Source organism: Pogona vitticeps, chromosome 1, assembly GCF_051106095.1.
Source record: "Pogona vitticeps strain Pit_001003342236 chromosome 1, PviZW2.1, whole genome shotgun sequence".
Lineage (NCBI taxonomy): Eukaryota > Metazoa > Chordata > Lepidosauria > Squamata > Agamidae > Pogona > Pogona vitticeps.
Genome location: NC_135783.1, coordinates 92,368,111 through 92,385,962, shown reverse-complemented (window position 1 = coordinate 92,385,962; position 17,852 = coordinate 92,368,111). Strand labels below are relative to the sequence as shown.

General features: G+C 39.6%; 2 protein-coding genes across 2 annotated transcripts in view; one reads left to right on the top strand and one right to left on the bottom strand.

Moving 5' to 3' along the window:
- The window catches only part of LOC144586492 (uncharacterized), a 1,082,363-nt gene that overhangs the window by 662,001 nt on the left and 402,510 nt on the right, over positions 1-17,852 (top strand). The gene's annotated exons all lie outside the window — the stretch shown is intronic.
- Positions 14,802-17,852, bottom strand: part of FRK (fyn related Src family tyrosine kinase) — a 50,193-nt gene continuing 47,142 nt past the window's right edge. The window contains exons 7-8 of the mRNA XM_020810843.3: positions 16,694-16,859; positions 14,802-15,987 (exon numbers count right to left, since the gene is read on the bottom strand). Of these exons, the coding sequence (XP_020666502.3) occupies positions 15,773-15,987; positions 16,694-16,859 (381 nt within the window). The 3' untranslated portion in view covers positions 14,802-15,772. The remainder of the gene's footprint in view (positions 15,988-16,693; positions 16,860-17,852) is intronic.

Below are 17,852 nucleotides of genomic sequence, written 5' to 3'. Positions count from 1 at the left end.
CCCTACTCCATTTTCTCATTCCATCCCACAACAATTTGCCAGTAATCCCTGGTGAAGCAATCCTTGCTGCTCATTATTCATTGTTTTTGGAGGGTTACCAGCACTTACATTTTTTCCTAAATTGCTTTTCCTTCCTTCCTTCCTGAAATGTACAACCAATTGCATAGCCAGGCCATTTTACGCATGTCATGAACAGCTGGGCAAGAGTGTGTACATGAATAGAAGGACTCTAGTGTTTAGGATTATGGGATTCAGGCAGCTATATAGTTAGGTATTGCTCTTCTTTTCCCCCACATGCAAGAACGACCTCTAGTCTCTCTAGCTCCTCCCCCCTGTCCTTTTCTCTTTGTTTCTCAATCTTGCTTGCACTCTCAAAGTAAGTGTGGTAATTAAGGAGTGGTTTTACCAGTGCCACCAACCCCCAATTAGATTCCATGGCTGATTGGGGATTCAAACCTAGGTCTTCTGAGTCTTAGGCCATCACTCTATCCACTGTATCACAATGAGTACCTATTATATCTACTGCTCTTAGGAAAGAGATGTTATTTCAATGCTATTTTTGTTACAGAAAATAAATCTACAGCCCTGAAAAATGTTACTTTGAATACAATACATACGTATTTCTTCCTGTACTTGTTCTCTTCGACTCTCCCACACTTTCATACTAATGTCAAAAGAAGTATATGATGAACACTTATGAAACTATGAGAAACATCTGATGGCTTATGACAATACTGGCTTCTCACTTTTCCCAAGGATTTCTGCTGAGGGCCGGGGTGTCTGTATCAGTGTGAGTACCATTCAAGTAAATATTCTAAATAGCTGAATTAATTTTTCCAGATCTCAGGTACACTGGATAGTTTAAAACATACATGTATAGATTTGCAGTGTATGCTTTCTTATTACAAACACATCAAGAAAATTCTAAAAGCATCATTTTGTCAGACATATTATAAGGCATAAACACTCTTTCTTATTTGACCTTAAAGAGTACGTTAATTCTTCCGTATTTTGAGTCATTTTATAATACATTTTAAGCATCTTGATGCTAAAGGATAAAATAGTCCATATCCATCTAAATATTTTTTTCCTGCTTGCATCGTCACACAAAACATAGGATAACCCATTGGTACCTTACAGGTCAGCTAAAATATACTTTGCCTGCAAAAGTTCCTAGATCCTTTTGTTTCAGATGGTAGCAGAAATCACCTTTTAAAATTGCTATTACAAACAGTCGTTTGGTGCCTGGCTGTAAAGATCATTTGGATCTGGATTATACCATATGGAAGAGAAATGTTTGATGGCAATTTAAAGGTGGTGGCAGCTGTTGGCTCTTCATATGTTTAATTGACACCTATTATGACAGTACAAGGTGCAAATATAAGGTCAGAACTAGGTACAGTCTGGAAGCAACAAATATATACAGGAGGAAACACAGTACATGAAGTTCTCTGGTGGTTTTGAAAATAAAGGGTGATTTTTTTTGTTTACTCTCTGTTTACAGTTTACAGCTGCTTCATTTCTTTTAATGATAGATACCATCATCAGATGCATCAAAACTTGCCTCATCCTCCCTCCTGACAACTTGCTTATTCCCTAGCATCCAGGTCCTGCTTGGCAAGGAGACACTGCCAGATCGGCCTAATGGGCAGCCATCTTCATGAGTCTAAACACAGCAGTTCCAGATGGAAGACACAGCAAACTGCTCCCTCCAGAGTTATTACCAATTCAGTTCTATCAATCAACTGGCAGCTGGGAATGAAGAACCATTGAGTGCTTTAGCCAACTCACTCATGCCAACCATTCAGCACATGATGGTCTTCCAATGCCTGTTCTCTTCCAGGAAAAAAAAAAAGAACAAGCAAACTCATGGTCTCCCCAGGAGATATTCAAGCCTATTGTTTAAAAGCATCAGGCTAGTCTCAGGATAATATTCATGCATGTACAGATGTAATCATGCACTGATAAAGCACCTAATAATGACAGAACTCATCAGAATGGTTCCTCTCCCAATATACTTCGACATTCTTGAGGAATATTGAATCGAAAGTGAGAGGTGTAACTTTGGGTTTTATTTTTTAAAAAATATTCTGTTCCATTCAAATAAAACATGCGTGTGCAGACACATGCAAGAGGGAGTGGCATGCATGGGCATGTGTATCTGTGAAGATTCTCAGTCATCCAGGTGTGGCTATCTGGAAGCTGAGTCATGGCAACTAATCATGAAGGATCTCTTACCAACTCTCCTCTGACTGAAGAAGCTACTTGGATGAGTAGCGAAACGTTTCAGTCCAGTTGCCATGACTCAACTTCCAGATGGACATGTGTGTTTTATAGTACATGGGAAATAGCCATATTGAATAGATATGATTCTCAAACTCATGTAGCTGGCATCAATGCAGGATTTAGCTTATACTCTTCTGTCATGAGCACAACCAATCTCTCGAGGTAGAGGCATGGCAGGAAGGTGGTAAATCTGTGTGCCAAGACAAAAAAGAGAGTGAGCAGTTGGAAAACTCTTCCAGTATTATACTGGAACCAGGCTGAAAAACCAGAGTATTTTTCTTGACAATTACTGTGTTGCTCCGTATCAGTGTATAGCCATACCTAGGTGGGTGGGAGTGGCAAATGATGCCCTTGAGCAGTGGCAAAGGAAAAATGAGGACAGTAGTTAGGTATTAATGGGTTAGAAAGTAGTAAACAATAAACAACAAAAAAACCCTGGATTTTAAAGTCTTCACTATTTCTTTTAGCAGACGGCTTTCCTAGTGTCAATAGCACCTGTGAATTTCTATGCACCACTTGTCATGTAGCTCTGCACAGGTTAACAATCTAACCAACATATGCTCTTCTATGCTCATTTTCCATTCCCACATCTCTCTCTCTCTCTCTCTCTCAAATATCTCCTGGGGAAATCAAGTATTGGGATATCAGTAGCTCAGCAGTGGAATAAGTCCTCGTCACAGGTCTTTGCATTTCCACCTAGAGAGACTCGGAGTGTATCTACGCTCCATTGTTCTTAGACTACACTATATTCTACTTGAAATCCCATGGGCCCAATCTATGGAAACCTGTGTGGTTTGGTGAGATATTTAGGATTCTCTCCTGTAGTTCTGGGGTAAGCAGTAGAGCTTTCTGCCAGAGAATTCCAAGTCCCATGTCCAACAACAGTTCCCAGGTTTTCATAGGCTGGAATCAAAGTACTGTAACCATGTGGTATAGATACCTGAGGAGGAATATTTGCATAACACTGTTGATGTTCCTGTATTCTTTACAAGAACACAGGAAAGTAAGTTAGACAGAATATTATCCTGTTTGTTGCAGATGGGGAGGAATAAGTCAAATTCAAGTGCTGGTTCTAACATCTGAAGCCTTAAACGGCTTGGATTAAAGCTATCTCAGGGACCATGTTTCCCTTTATGAGCCCACTTGGTGTTAAGATCATCAGAAGAGGCCTTTCTCTCAGCCCCACCACTTTCACAGGTGCATTGGGTATGTACATAGGAGAGGGCCTTCTCTGTCACTGCTCCCAGACTTTGGAACTTTCTCCCACAGGAGGCAAAACTGGCAACATTTTTGCTGTCCTTCCTTAAGCAGGCAAATACTTTTCTCTTCAGACAGACTTTCTCCTAGAGGCTGGCTTCCTAAGACAGCAGTCACACTAGAGAAATTCCCCCGTTTTCTCATGGTGTCTGCTTCCTGTAGAGTCATGCATTGCAATCCCATAACATATATCCTGTGATTGTGGTTCATACCTTTTTTTTAGCCATTCTGCATTTTTAAGGTAAATTAGATGTGTCATAGTCATCTATATCCCTGCAGTGGGGCATATCGCTTCCTCTTTTTAGTGCATTTCTATGCCTCCTTTCCCCCATTTGTTTATTTTTTTAAAAAAAATCTTATGCAGGTACATCAATGTGTCAGCAACACACCCTTGCTGGCCATGTACTGATTTGGGGTATTTTTTTCTTGTTTCCACACTGTGTTACCCTCAGTGGTGGAGAACCCACAGCCCACTGTAGTGGCAGTCCATCTTTGACAGAAGCATACCAACGAGCCAACACTTCAGTTTGAAATTTTAAAATAATAACAATAATAAAGGGACTCAAACAACAATGGGGGGAATGACCACACACCAGGTGTAATGAGAAAGAATCAGTTTAACAGTGCACACACAATGGAATTTTGGATGTAATGTGCAATGAAATGTAGAACAAATATACTAGAAGCCTCCCAGTGGGCTGGATTTGATGCAGAGATAACATGGTGGGGGAGAAAAAGGTTCAGTAATGGTGATGTGTTGTCTGAACACAAAAGCAAACTCAAAATCCATGAGGAGTAAATAGGAAAATTTTTGCAGGTGTGAACACTGTCTGAGTGGGATTTTTAAGTGGATTGATACACCTTACTGCTTTGAATGCATTTTTGATGTTGCTTTTCTTTACTGTCTTATAGTTTGAGCCTTTTTTTAGTATTTGTATACAGTACTTACTCTTTTTAGCCTTCAATGCTGTATTTTAATGATGTAAGCCACCTAGGGTCATTTTTAAGGAGAAAAGCGGGGAAAATATGTCTGTGTAGGAGTGGCTTTTCTCTAACAATCTATATGTTTACGGCCAAGGTGAGATTCAGCTTACTTCTTGATTTGTAGCTGAGTCTCCTAGCACCTCTGCTGTACAGAAGAAAAGGCAACACTGTCAGAGATTCTGGAAAGGTAATGTCAGTCAGTATTGAAAGAATGATTGATCTCCTATATAGCAGCCTTTGGCAGATTTTTAAAAATCAATCATTCTGCTTCTGAAGAAAAGCATTTCAATAAGTATCAAATTTAACGATTAAAATGTTCATCAGACAGTCTTGAACATCCTTACTGAAGAACTGTTTATACAGTTCCATGACAGTGATATAGAGTTAGAGGGCCAGAGTCAATGCCCTAATCACAATATGCCATTGGAATAAGAAATTGTAGGGGAGATGCAGTAGTTGATCCTTAGAAAAAGAGCCTGGTAGATTGATCTGAAACTCGGCTGTCTAGGAGAGGTCATGTAAAGTTTGCCTGCATGAGTTTTGAGGTAGAAAGGCCAAAAGAGAGCACATTTAAAGGAGTTTAAATTTTGACAAGTGTGCTGAAGCTGTTTGTCAGGTACTTTCTGATGGTTCCCCCCTCCTCCTCCCACATACATTGCCAGTGTTAGATTAGCTGGTCAGTTTCTTCATTTGTACAAAAGCTATTGGGAGTGAATTCTGACAGGTCAAGGAAAAGGACTAGTATGTGCTATGCTTTCCAGGTAGAGAAACAAGGGTGATTTATATTTTAAAGTGTGTTGTTTTCTTGTCCCATTTTATCCTATAAAGTTCTTTCCTAGCACAAACTCAGAATACTGTTAACAATCTTTATCTAAGAAGGGATCAAAAAGATAAGGGAAATAGAATGAGGGTGATTATAGATGGCTGAGGACCACCATTGTTGGGAGTAATTATTTGGTTACTGGCTAGATGGGAGTAAATGCAAAGGAAAGTTCCTATATCGGTTTGAAACTTGGTTATTAAAAGAGAATGAAAACAAGTGACGAAATAAGGGTGGTATTTCTACTTGAAACACTGCAGTGTTCAATTCTTCTCTTAACATCATACGGCCGCTGACAGCTGTCCAGCTTCAATATATACATCTATCATTTTTGAAATTTCTTTGTTGACAGACAACAAGATCTTTATTTATTTAATTTGTTAATTGTATTATTTTCAATGGGCTGTTTCACAAAATCAACAGGGTATCTTAATAGTCTTTTGGGCCGAAAAGGCAAATAAATTATAATACGGTATGTGCAACATAACTCATTTCAAGCCACTCATTTACATGTGCATCATGAGGCTCTTCTCAGCCCCAATCAAAATCACTGAATATGTCTTTTGATGCAGAAGAGAGATCACATTATCATCCATTCAACCAGTAAATTTACCGATGAGAAATGAGAGACCTCTTTAAAAATCCATAGTGGTGTGATATGTTTTCAAACGGAACATGAAAAACAGAGAAAATGTACTCAAAAGGTACACGTTGTGTGTTGTTAGAACCCCTTAGTTCTATATGAAGAGTAAGGGTGTGTTTTTTTAATCATTAAAATTTCAACATACTTTTCAACACAGTACAGTAATTTAAATATAGTACAAGCATCAAATATTGATTTTGAGTTAACTTGTGACTGAAATCTAAATCATAATGATAGTATTTCCTAAAGCTAAGCACCACTGACCTCCATATTTGATTCTTTTATATTTTATGAGTAAAATTAAAATGTTCTCTCAGAATTAATACAAGAATTATATACAATGGCTATGAATACACTTCTCCCAATATAACAATATAATTAACAAATTAACAATATTTTCTTCACCTCTCCATTGAGCTCCATCTCCCAAGCCCACTTTTTTTTTTACCTCAGAAAAACTCTGCATTTTCCTCTCTCCTGATTTTGCTTCACCTACAGTACAATCCTGGACATATTTCCTTGGAAGCAAGGCACTCTCTTCCACTCAGTATGGCTGATTATGTATCTAGTAAATGCATTTAGGATTATACCCCTAAGTAAGGAAGTTTTCTATGAACCTGAGGTAGTCAGAATTATTATTTATACCCATTATTTTAATCTGAAATGACAGAACTGTGGAACTCGTTAATGATATGTTTTGCAATAGGAATACTTAATGTATTAAACCAAATCAGTATACTTGCCAACAACCCACAACAGCAGGAAATTCTTAGTGATTTTGGGCTGGTGGGGTGAAGCATGATTTTGTGCCTGGTAGGCTGCTTTATCTGTATGGTTAACCACCAGAAGCTGCTCCCTCTTTGATGAACTTACCAGTGGCATCAGCCGAAACCTCCAGGAACCTGTCATGAACAGAGTAGGGAACTTTGTTTCTTCAGTCCTTTGAGCTGCAGACGCTTCAATGTTTGTGGGGCTTTCATTGTTAGTATTACCATATTGTTTCTTAGTCTTTTGGCTAAGATCATGTTAGTATCCCTGGTAAGGCCGGATGGAGGCCTGGATGGAAAGAGAAGGCACATTGCCATTGCCCCTTCCCCATGCAGACTGCCATTACTTCCCATTTTTGAAATCCCTCCTGATGCCCTTCATTGTTTCAGCTGCCTTGTTCTGGGACACAAGTTCTCCTCCTGCATGGCACTTCCCGAGTGTGGCCTGAAAACTGAGGTCTGTAAGCCTCAATATCCAGACTATCAAAGGAATCCCTGAATATGTATCATTCTATTTGGCCCTTTGGAAGTCACCTCAGGAGGAAAGCAGTCCTACCAGTTTAACCTTTGTGTTCCTTTTTGGTGCCAGGAGCACCCACACCTCACTATCAGTATTCTTCCCCACATGCCCCTTTCATATAGTCTAGATTCTCCCTCGAAGGCCCTCTGCCCCAGTCTCGGATTGGCAGCCCTGGGTTCAGTCTTGGGGTGCCAGCCTACAAATATTCTGAAATGAAAAGCACTAGGAGATGGGATTGTGTGTGGTTTCTGAGTTGATGTCACTCTTTTTGGTTGCTCCCATGTTTGGAGCACAATGTTGTTTTTCTAGAACTTCCAAATTTCAAAGTTTCCCCTTGCAAGTTCAACATACACATGACCCGAGAGCAGCAGAGGTATGCTTAGGACTGGTCTTGCAAACAATGATTTGACAATTACAGGTTTAGATACTGGTGGTGGGTACTAAATTACGTAGCGCACTGCATCCAAAATATTGCTAGCTCCATTGTGAGAATGACTAAAATGGGGAAGCTTCTCCAGACTTCTTTTTTGTTTCTTTTCAATGAAAATGCAAGGGCATTTAGATACATCATTCCTTGTCAATTTTCTTTCTTTCTTTGTTTGTTTGTAGGCATATATTGGCTTTTTTTTAACTGTGCATGTCTTGCACTCCTCTCATGTGCTGCCCATAGTAGCAATGTGTGAAGATTCCATTCAGCAGATTTTTTAAAATGAAATTCCCCAGCTCACGTGGTCCAGAGTAGCTACGGACTGGACAAACTTTGCATTCTGAAATCCACAAATCACCAGATAGCTGTCAGTCCACCAAGCAAGATACATATCTGAAAGGCATACATTGGAAAAAACACATATTTCAAACATGCAGATTGTGGTCAGTGGAGGGAATGTGTTTAAACCACATGTAGGATTTGAAGGGGGGGGAAAGTGCACACTTTAAAAATACACAACAATTGGCAGGTTTTGTCTCATAAAGAGAATAAACATATCAAGCGAAGCAAGGACAGGGTGTTGGACAGGAAAAGGAACAAATCTGTGGGCATGAATTTGAACTGAAATGATGTGAACACCTTGAACACATAATATGCCTTTTGTGGAGGGTGGGGATCCCTTGTCTACCTTCTCACTCCTGCACAAATTCAGTGGGAGAGGTCAGCCCAGCCCAGTATCCTGTTTGAATTCACCAAACTCCCTTGCTGCAGCCTAAAGGGGCATGGAAAAAAGTAGAGCAGAAATATACTACTGTAAATTATTCAAGTGATTCTGCCATTTCAGGAAGCAGGCAGGATGGTCTGCCCATAAAACATTAACATGACATTTCCAAGTAGTGACAGGTGGTTTGGGAGAAGGTTTACAAATGAACAGAGCAGTACTTTGTGGGCAGAGAAATGTGTTCAGCTGTAAACAAACTCATACTCCGTTGCTTATTTCCACACAAACACCCTACTGAATTTTGAATAAGAGTTCAGGAACACTAATGGCATCTTGCACATAAATTAAAAGAGATTTGTTTAGCAGAGCTTTGAGCTGCTATGTAAAACTGGGACAGAGTTTGTACTCCATTATCTATTCTTCACCTTTAGAAAAATGTGTTGTCTGTCCCATTTCAAAATGGAAACATCCCAAGGAGTGTTAAATAGTTCTGACTGAAAATATGGAGCCTTCGTGCAGTCATACCTCTTGAGCTTTCCTCATGCCTTTTGAAAAGAGCAGGCACAAGAAAAGAGATTGTGTAGTTTTTCACCCTCAACAGGCAGGAGAGAGTTGTCCAGTTCCCTGGGCTGATAATCACATTTTCCAACAGGGCAGCCTTGAGGCAATGTCAGGTATTTTACCATTTAATGACATTCCTGCTTTTTAGAACTAAAGTATTACATTGGACAGTCTGAAGACTGTCAAGTCATGTAGAAACTCTGTTTCTACAGTTGCCCAGTCAGTATCCAATTCCCTGAATGTTCACAATCAAATCCTGAATCCTTTCCTCTCCTCTCCTCTCCACCTTGCAGTTGCAGTAGTTGCTACCATTCTTGGTAGGACTTGCATCCCACTTCCGTTCACTCTGCCTGATACTTGGGGAGGTGTTTTTTTTTTCCTCCAGATTCTACAGTGTTGATGGAGATTGTGGACAGTTTCCCGACAGCTCACAGGGGATTTTATTTCGGGACGCTGTACCACCGCTGCCAGGATTTGTGTAACAAAAGGATGCTCACTGCCTTGATCCAAATACCATGATGAGCCAAGTTCTGGTGGATCCTCCAGCTTTCTCTGCAGTCCTCCATGTTTGTTTTTTGCCTTTTTGGTGTGCTGGTGTTGTGCAAATGCAGCATACATACAAACACGATGAGTGTGATCCCTAGAGACACTTGGGAATAGCTGAAGATGGTTGCTGTGTCTATTAAGCCACTTTACTCTCTCTCTCTCTCTCTCTCTCTCTCACACACACACACACACACACACACACACACACACACACACACACACACACACACACACAAACTTTCTCCAGCAAGTGATTCAAGGGGACCTGCACTAGTTGCTAGTTACTATTTTAACCAATGTCACAACTAGAGTAGGCCCAGCTAAATCAAGGGAATGTATGCAAGAACTTGGTTGAAATTCCCACTGTTTCAGTGGGCCTACTCTAGTGTGTGGATTCCCAGTGTGGTGTAATGGATAGAGTGATGGATTATGACTCTGCAAAACAGGATTCAAATCTGCACTTCCCTAGGAAGCTCACTGGGGGGTGGAACTGGTAAAACTAGTCCTTAAATATTTCACTTACCTTTAAAGCCCTGTTAAGGCTGCTATAGGTCGTTTCTGACTTGACAGCACAGAACACACATATTTGAGTATGACTTACTATGTTAAGCAACAGGACTGCAGCCACTGTGTAGAAGACATTTGTTTATGTGTAGATGATCAGTAGAAAAAATAAAAAGCAAAAGTAAATTTTGCACATTAGCATTACAAGTATGTAGAATTCAGATCATTCACCCTTAAAATTTGGGACAAATATTTCCTCAACTCTAGAGTGCAGTTCTGGCATGCACACAGCAACCCTTTAATTCTTTGATAAGCAGTCCTTGAGCCTGGCTGCCATTGTACGAGAGGCATGCAAGTGTGCCCGAACATCTAGGTCTGTTTTGCTGGTGTGAGTAATACGATTTCAGTAATACATCTTCTTGAATGCCGAGCATTGTAGCTCAAGTATAATGCCTGCAATCTATTCCTGAAACAGTAGTTGCACTTTCTGCAGGCTCCAGATTTGTGGTTATAAGAGAGCAGCAGATCTATACCCTGGCTAAACAACCAATATGTAGATTCTTCTTAGTTTGAGCTAGCACTGATGGTGACTGAGACAGCAATCTATACCTCCACCTACTGGTGCAGTAAAGAATTGTGACTAGGACTTCAGCTTTATTTAAGCTTTCAGAGTGGTGCAAGTACAGGTATATCAGACAAAAAACAAAGCAAAGCAACAACTAAACTAAAATAAAATGTTGTGGTGCTTTAAAGACTAAAGGCTATATTTTAATGTGAGTTTTCATGGATCAATTCCACTTCCTTAGACACAAAAGTGAGACTATATGGTAATCACTTATACATGGACTCCTGATATTTATTGATTCATTTATTTATTTGAAATAGTTTTTAGCCTGCCTTTCTCCTTAAGGACTGTAGGTGGCTTACCTCATTAAAAAAACAATATTGAAAGCTAAAAACAAATATAAAAATACTAAAAAAGAATCAAGCAAATATCACAGGAAAAGACAGTCAAAGCAGTGAGGAATGACTATTTAAAAACCTCACTCAGGCAGGCAGGTGTTAAGGGGAAGTTTACCTGAAGAGAGAGGCCTTTGCCTGCTTGAACAAGGACAACTAAGATGTGGCTAGCCTGGCCTCCTGTGGAAAGGAGTTCCAAAGTCTGGGAGCAGCGATCGAGAAGGCTCTTTCTCTCATGCCCTCACCAAGCACACCTATGAGGGTGGTGGGACCCAGAGAAATGACTCTCCTGATCTTAACACCTGGGCAGGCTCATAAGGAAAGACACACAGTCCTTGAGATATCTTGGACTCAGGCCATTTAGGGTTTTATCGGTTAGAACTAGCACTTCGAATTATGGTTGGAAATGGATTGGCAGCCAGTGGCGCTGTTGTAACAGGGGGGTATTTGGTCCCTGGAACCAGCCTGGGTTAGCAATCTGCCAACCACATTTTGGACCTGCTGAAGTTTCTGAACACTTTCCTGAAGCAGTTCCATTTACAGTGCATTACAGGAATTCAGTCAAAATGTAATTTCGGCATTTGTCACCATGGCCAGGTCAGACCTCTCCAGAAACAGGCACAGCTGGCACGCTAGTTTTAATTGTGCAAAGACACTCCTGGCTACTGCCAAAACCCAGGCAGCCAGGCTCAGAGACACTTAACAGGAGCACCCCCAAGCTGTGCACCAATCCTTTTTTTAGAGGCAGTGCATTCCCATCCAGCATAGGCTGCATCCTGGTTTCTTGATCTGCTTTTTGACTGACCGGGAACCTCTCTCTTGTCTGGATTAAGTTTCTGTTTATTCACCCTCATCCGGTCCATTACTGACAATAGACACTGATCCAGAGCCAAAACAGGACAAAGTGACAATGGCTGGTTAGCATAGTATGGGACTGTTGTTTGCATTTAGCAAGGACGTTGGTGTCTGTATCTGAGCAAATCTCTTCATGAGGTTGACGGATCTCCACTTTATTTGGCTGAATCAAGTGCATTTCATAGTTGTAGCTTTCGAAGCAGTAGCTGTGTTAGTCTGAGCAAGCATATCAGACAAGAAACAGAACACAACAAGAACAACAACAAAATGAACAAAAGCAAAAAGACAAAAACGTTGTGACACCTAAAAGACTAACTGCTATATTTCAAGGTTATACTTCCACTGAACTGAGTTGATGTTATGTGCTATGGCAAAAATATATTAAAAATACAGCAAGTATGTGGACTTTCTTTTCTGGACCACACAGGTAGTTTACACTTTGAAATATCGCTTTTCACTTCTGTGTTAGGCACGTCCATCTTCTTTTACCTCAGTGCAACACTAGAGGTCTCTGTGTAGACGGAGTGTAATAGGCCACCACTCTTCCTCACACCAGAGTAGTTCAGCTATGCCTATCTACTGCCTTTTTTGTTGGGTTTATTTTCACAGTTGTGTTATAATGTGTAACACTGTGTTGTTCTATTAGAAGTAAATAGATTTATTTATTAAATTGTGTCAACATTTAGGACATAAGCCAGCATCTTTAAAAATTTTGCATATAAATCTGTGGCTAAATATTTACACCTTATGACTGAGGAGGTAGATTGCCAACCCTAAACGTTCACACAGAAATGTATCTGTTAGGATACTACTGTCAAGGCACCACAATACTTTTCTTATTTGTATTTTAGTTTTGTTACCTGTAACTCATCCCAAAAAAGTTGTGACTATCTTGCAGTCAATAGGTTAGAAATTAATTCTGAGAAGATTATTCACTTATTTCTATATGTGTATAAGCCTTCTAGAAGGGGAGGGGCGTTTTAGACATGCCTGCTCTTATATTTGAAGGGTGATAAGTCTGAAGAGGGAGTGCTCCACCACGTACGGGGCTGTCTGGATGAGTTGGGATCCTGGCAAATCTAAAACCGGAAAAACATTGAATGTCCATAAATAGCAGACAATCTCTGCTCCAGATTTGTCACCCACCCTGTGTAGGAGAGTGATGAAATCACATGTGAAAGAGCACAGAAATACACTCCCCAATCTTCACATAAAGCTTTAAATCATGGTTGAAAACGGAATGGGGCTAAAGCCTCATGCCATTGTTTTCAATAAAATGACTAACTTTTTTCTGGGTGCTTTACCCTCAGGAAAAATAAGCAACATGAAATCTTTTATGTCTATCTCTGTTTGTTTGTTTTTGTTATTCCCATCTCCACTGAGCAATAGTAGTAACAGCAGCAACAATAATAATATCATTGTAGAGCTGGAAGGGACCCCAACTGTCACCAACCTCTATTCCCTGACAAAATGCTAAAACATCTCTGACAAATGGCCATCTACCCTTTGTTTAAAAACCTTCTATGAAAGAGAGTCCGCCAGCTTCCCAGGTAGTTCATCCAATTTTGACCATTTCTTACTGTCAGGAAGTTCTTCCCGATATTGAGGTGAAAACTCCTTTCTCATAATGTGAATCCATAATTTTGGGTCACAGAAATCAAGCTGCTTCATCTTCCACATGACAGCACTTCAAATATTTGAAGATGGCTATCATTTGGCTTCTCAGTCTCCTCTTCTTCAGCTAAGAATGGCTAGCTTTTGACCAAAAGAGAACAGAGAGGTACTGTTACTTCTCTTGGTCTTAGCAAGCTGCAAGATAAATGTGAGTTAATTCTATGATGCAGCAGCTAAAATCTAGTATTTGCTTTTCTTGTTACTGCACCATGCTATTGTGGTCTGCTGAGACCCTTATATTTTTTTCATACATACTGCTTCCAAGCCAGGAATCATGCATTTTGTTTGCTACCTGACTCTTCCTTCCTAAATATAGAACTTTACATTTCTCTCTTTGAAACTCATTTTGTCCATTTTGGCCTTGTTCTCCAATCTGTTAAGATAATCTTGAATGCTAATTTAGCTTTCTGAATCCTTAACTACCCTGCCTTACCTCCAGCCTTGTGTCATTTGCAGATTTGGTCTGCATTTGCTCTAATCATCCATCCAAGTAATTTATGAAGATATTAAACAACAACAATGGGCCCAAGATAGCACTCTTTGGCATTCCTCATACCACTTCACTTCAGGATAACAAGAGACCATCTTTGGGCATGGCGTGTCAAGTTACAAACCTACCAATTTGGCCACAACAATATCCTAAGGAAACTTGTCAAAAGCTTTGTTGAAATCGAGATAAATCTACAGCATTCGCAGATCTCATTGGTCTGTGGTTCTATTAAAAAGAAAAGAGACTTGGACTTTGTCTGGCATAACTTCTTAAGAAACATCTGTGCTAAACTTGAGGCATACAATCCAGCCAAGCAGCAGCTGCAAGAGAAATCAGTTGTTATAGAAGAAAATTTTACACTGGCTTGTTTCTTTATCCTTCTGAGTGCAATCGAATCATTCTGTGTATCTGCTTAATAGATTAAGAGCCTCTGGTGAATGTCTGAAATCCAAACTGCATTGGTGCAAGAGACTTGGTTGAATCTCTGTTAATAGCATATCCACATATGGATAAAATGAATTCCATGGCTAGATGGATGAAAACAAATCCATGCCTGAGAAAATGATGGTTAGGATTATGCTTCCTCTGCCATGTCTGAAATAAGCGCTTGAACATAATGCAAGAGCCCTCTTGTGTTCTGCTAAAATGAATGGTTCTACTGCAGGGATCCGTAGATGCTGCAGCTTCACTTTTTCTGTTTTAGACTGCATGACATACCACAGGAATGCAATGGATAATACACATTTATCAGCTCTAGCTCCTCACCATATTGTGATAAGACAGACATTCTTTTATGAATCTTTATTTCAACAGAATTTTCATGTTTTTCCAGCATTTTCATCTTTCTCTCAAATGAAAACACATCTCCTTCATGAACAATGAAAATACATTTGACATAGCATCACCAAAATGGTAGTCACAGAGAATTCATAGAAAGGAGGACAAAGAAAAGAAAAGAACTTTATGCACAGGGCCTGCTGTGCACAACCACAATCAAATTCCTTCACAATAACTAGATGATAGGGCTTAGCAGATAAGCAGAAGAATCCAAAGAAAAACAAGCATATATATAGTATATATACTTGTTTTTCTCTGGATTCTTCTGCTTATCTGCTAAGCCCTATCATCCAGTAATTATATTACATATATATAGTTTATGTGTATGTGTGTGTGTGTGTGTGTGTATTAATAACTTTTATATATAACTTTATATATGTATATAAAGTTGCAAGAACTATTATGTAGCAGATATTGGGTGATGATTTGTGTTCTTTACCATGTCGTGTTAAAATAATAAAAAGAAGAGTAACTTTATCATACAGGGAAAAGATCAAAATCCTGCCTGTTGCAGTTTGCTTAATTTTATAAAACAAACTATTACCATCAGGATCTTTAGTGTATTCTTACATATTTCAAAAAGCACATATTTCATACAATTTGTCATTATTTTAACCTCTCCATTCATATATTCTGTGGTTAGACATATGGATGAGTAGTTACTTTGATGAACATTGCAGAGACAGAACATCATTAGTTTGATGTTGTTGGTGATAGCCCAACAAAAATACAGCCCACTTGGACAAGAGCCCCCTTCATCCAAACCAAAAGCCCTGAACATATGTATGGGTGCACATCCAGATGTGAGTATGGATATATTTTCCATAAATTGAAAGTAAAAGATAAAGAAATACATTTACTAGAGGAATTTGTTGTTGTTTGTCCAAGTGTCATTTAAATGATCAGTAAGAAAAATGTGTTCATCGTACAAAAGTACTTGCATCTGCATAGGCTGTAGAATCCATGTCATAGTAATCCTCTAGTCTCCACTGCAAAGTTTCAAAGGTTGGTCGTTCTTTAGGCTCAGCATTCCAGCATTGTAGCATTATGTTGTACAGCTCCTGAGGGCAGTTAGCTGGTTGAGGAATCCTGTATCCTTGATCCAGCTTTTGGAGTACTTGAAAACCCATCAAACCTATAATATAGTTTTAAAAGGTAGATTACTCAAAACACTTGTCAAGGGAGAAGCCATTATTCTTTCAAACAAAGGAAGCTCTCTTCTAGTTCTGCAAGTATGGTCCTTCATTTGTGCATTCCCTTGTATAAGGTGCCACTTAAATTTCTCAGTAAATATTTTATTTATGGCAAGTTGGCTCAGAAATGATAGAAAAGCTACAATGGTGCCAGTTAAGCAAATCTCCAGAGTGTACTCATTAGGTTTCTGCTAGGCCAGTCCATGATGTTTGGCTGCCTTACATCAATGGGTAAAGTACACTACCCATTCCAGGTACAAAGGCCAAGCAGATTGCCAACTGAATTTAAAATGGGAGATAAGAGATTGCCCTCCAGCATAGCTGATGGCATCAGACCTATTCAGTGGATGTAGGGCAGGCTGTGTGACACCCATGGCTCTCTTCTTCTATACACCCACCCATCATCAGTGGCCGGAGGGTGACACCTCTCTCTACCTGATGGTAGGGCCAGCCCATGCTGCTTCTAGCCAATCTGTGATTATTAGGTTTCAAATCACAAAAATGTACATAATCTGGGAGGGTTTCCCCCCCCCCGATGCAGAAGTTCACACCATTGTCAGCCTGTCCAAGCAACTGAGGTGGGTTGGGGTGGGGAAGACATAATGAAGAAAATGTGTTGAAAATATTATTTTCAAACGAAGCTCTCACCCGCATAAGGCATCTTTCCATATGTAATTATTTCAAAAAGGAGTATTCCAAATGACCAGACATCAGATTTTATGCTAAATTTATTCAGGCGGATTGCTTCAGGAGCTGTCCATTTCACAGGTAGCTTTGTTTCATGTTTGGCTTCATATACATTTTCATTTTCTAGCTGTTAAATCCAAAGGAAGAGACAATGCCACAACATAAAAAAATGAATTTATGCAATTAGATTGCTTCAGGAGCAAACTATATCACAGGATTTTTTAAAAAATGCTTGAGAACATCTTTGCTTTGTAGCTACATCATAGCAGGCAATGTACTTCAATGAGAGTTTCAAATGGATTCAGGTTTTCAAGCTTTGTAAGAAAAGGGCTACTAGCCATGTAATTATTTCCAAGAACTAGCACTGAAGCACTGCCAGTGAAGCAACAAGCTCAGGGATTGGGAGCCTTTTGGTCCTTCAGAAAGTTTGGCCTACAGTTTTCATCAACTGCATCCAGCATGGCCACTGGTAATGAATTATGGGAGCTGGAGGCCAAAACATTATTGCTTAGTGCTAGCAATAAGTGCCAGGTGAACTGGTACTTAGTTGCTATTGCCAGCACTAAGTTTAACTATGTTTCCCTCTCCTCACAGCAAAGGAGTAAACCTAATTTTGCATAACCTCTGGAAAGGAAAACCAAGAACAAGGGAGGGCTTAGAAAAAAAGGAATTGACCATGGCACAGAAAGGATGGAAGGGAATATGAGATAATCATCACTCTCATGTCAATAGCAACAGAAACTTTCATTAACGTGAAATATATGATCTATGTTTATAGACAAAAACCCCACATTATTCAGCAGTAAGAAACAAGGTCACACAGGACATTAAGGGGAGCGTGTGCTCCCTATGATTAACATGTTTTCCCTCCCACAATAGGATTTCTTTTCTAGATATATAGGCGTCAGCACTAAGACATGTGAATTAAAAACAAGTTTACCTTTCTATGATAAATTAGAAAGTAAAGTATGCCAATGGCAAGATGCAGAAGGGAAGAAACTCATCTGCAATGACAAACATGGGCTTTCCATTACATGTCGCAATCCATGGGGGAAAGGGTGGGAATTTTTTTCCTTTTGTGAACATCTTTCTGTTTGTTTAAGTTCTTTTATTTATTTAT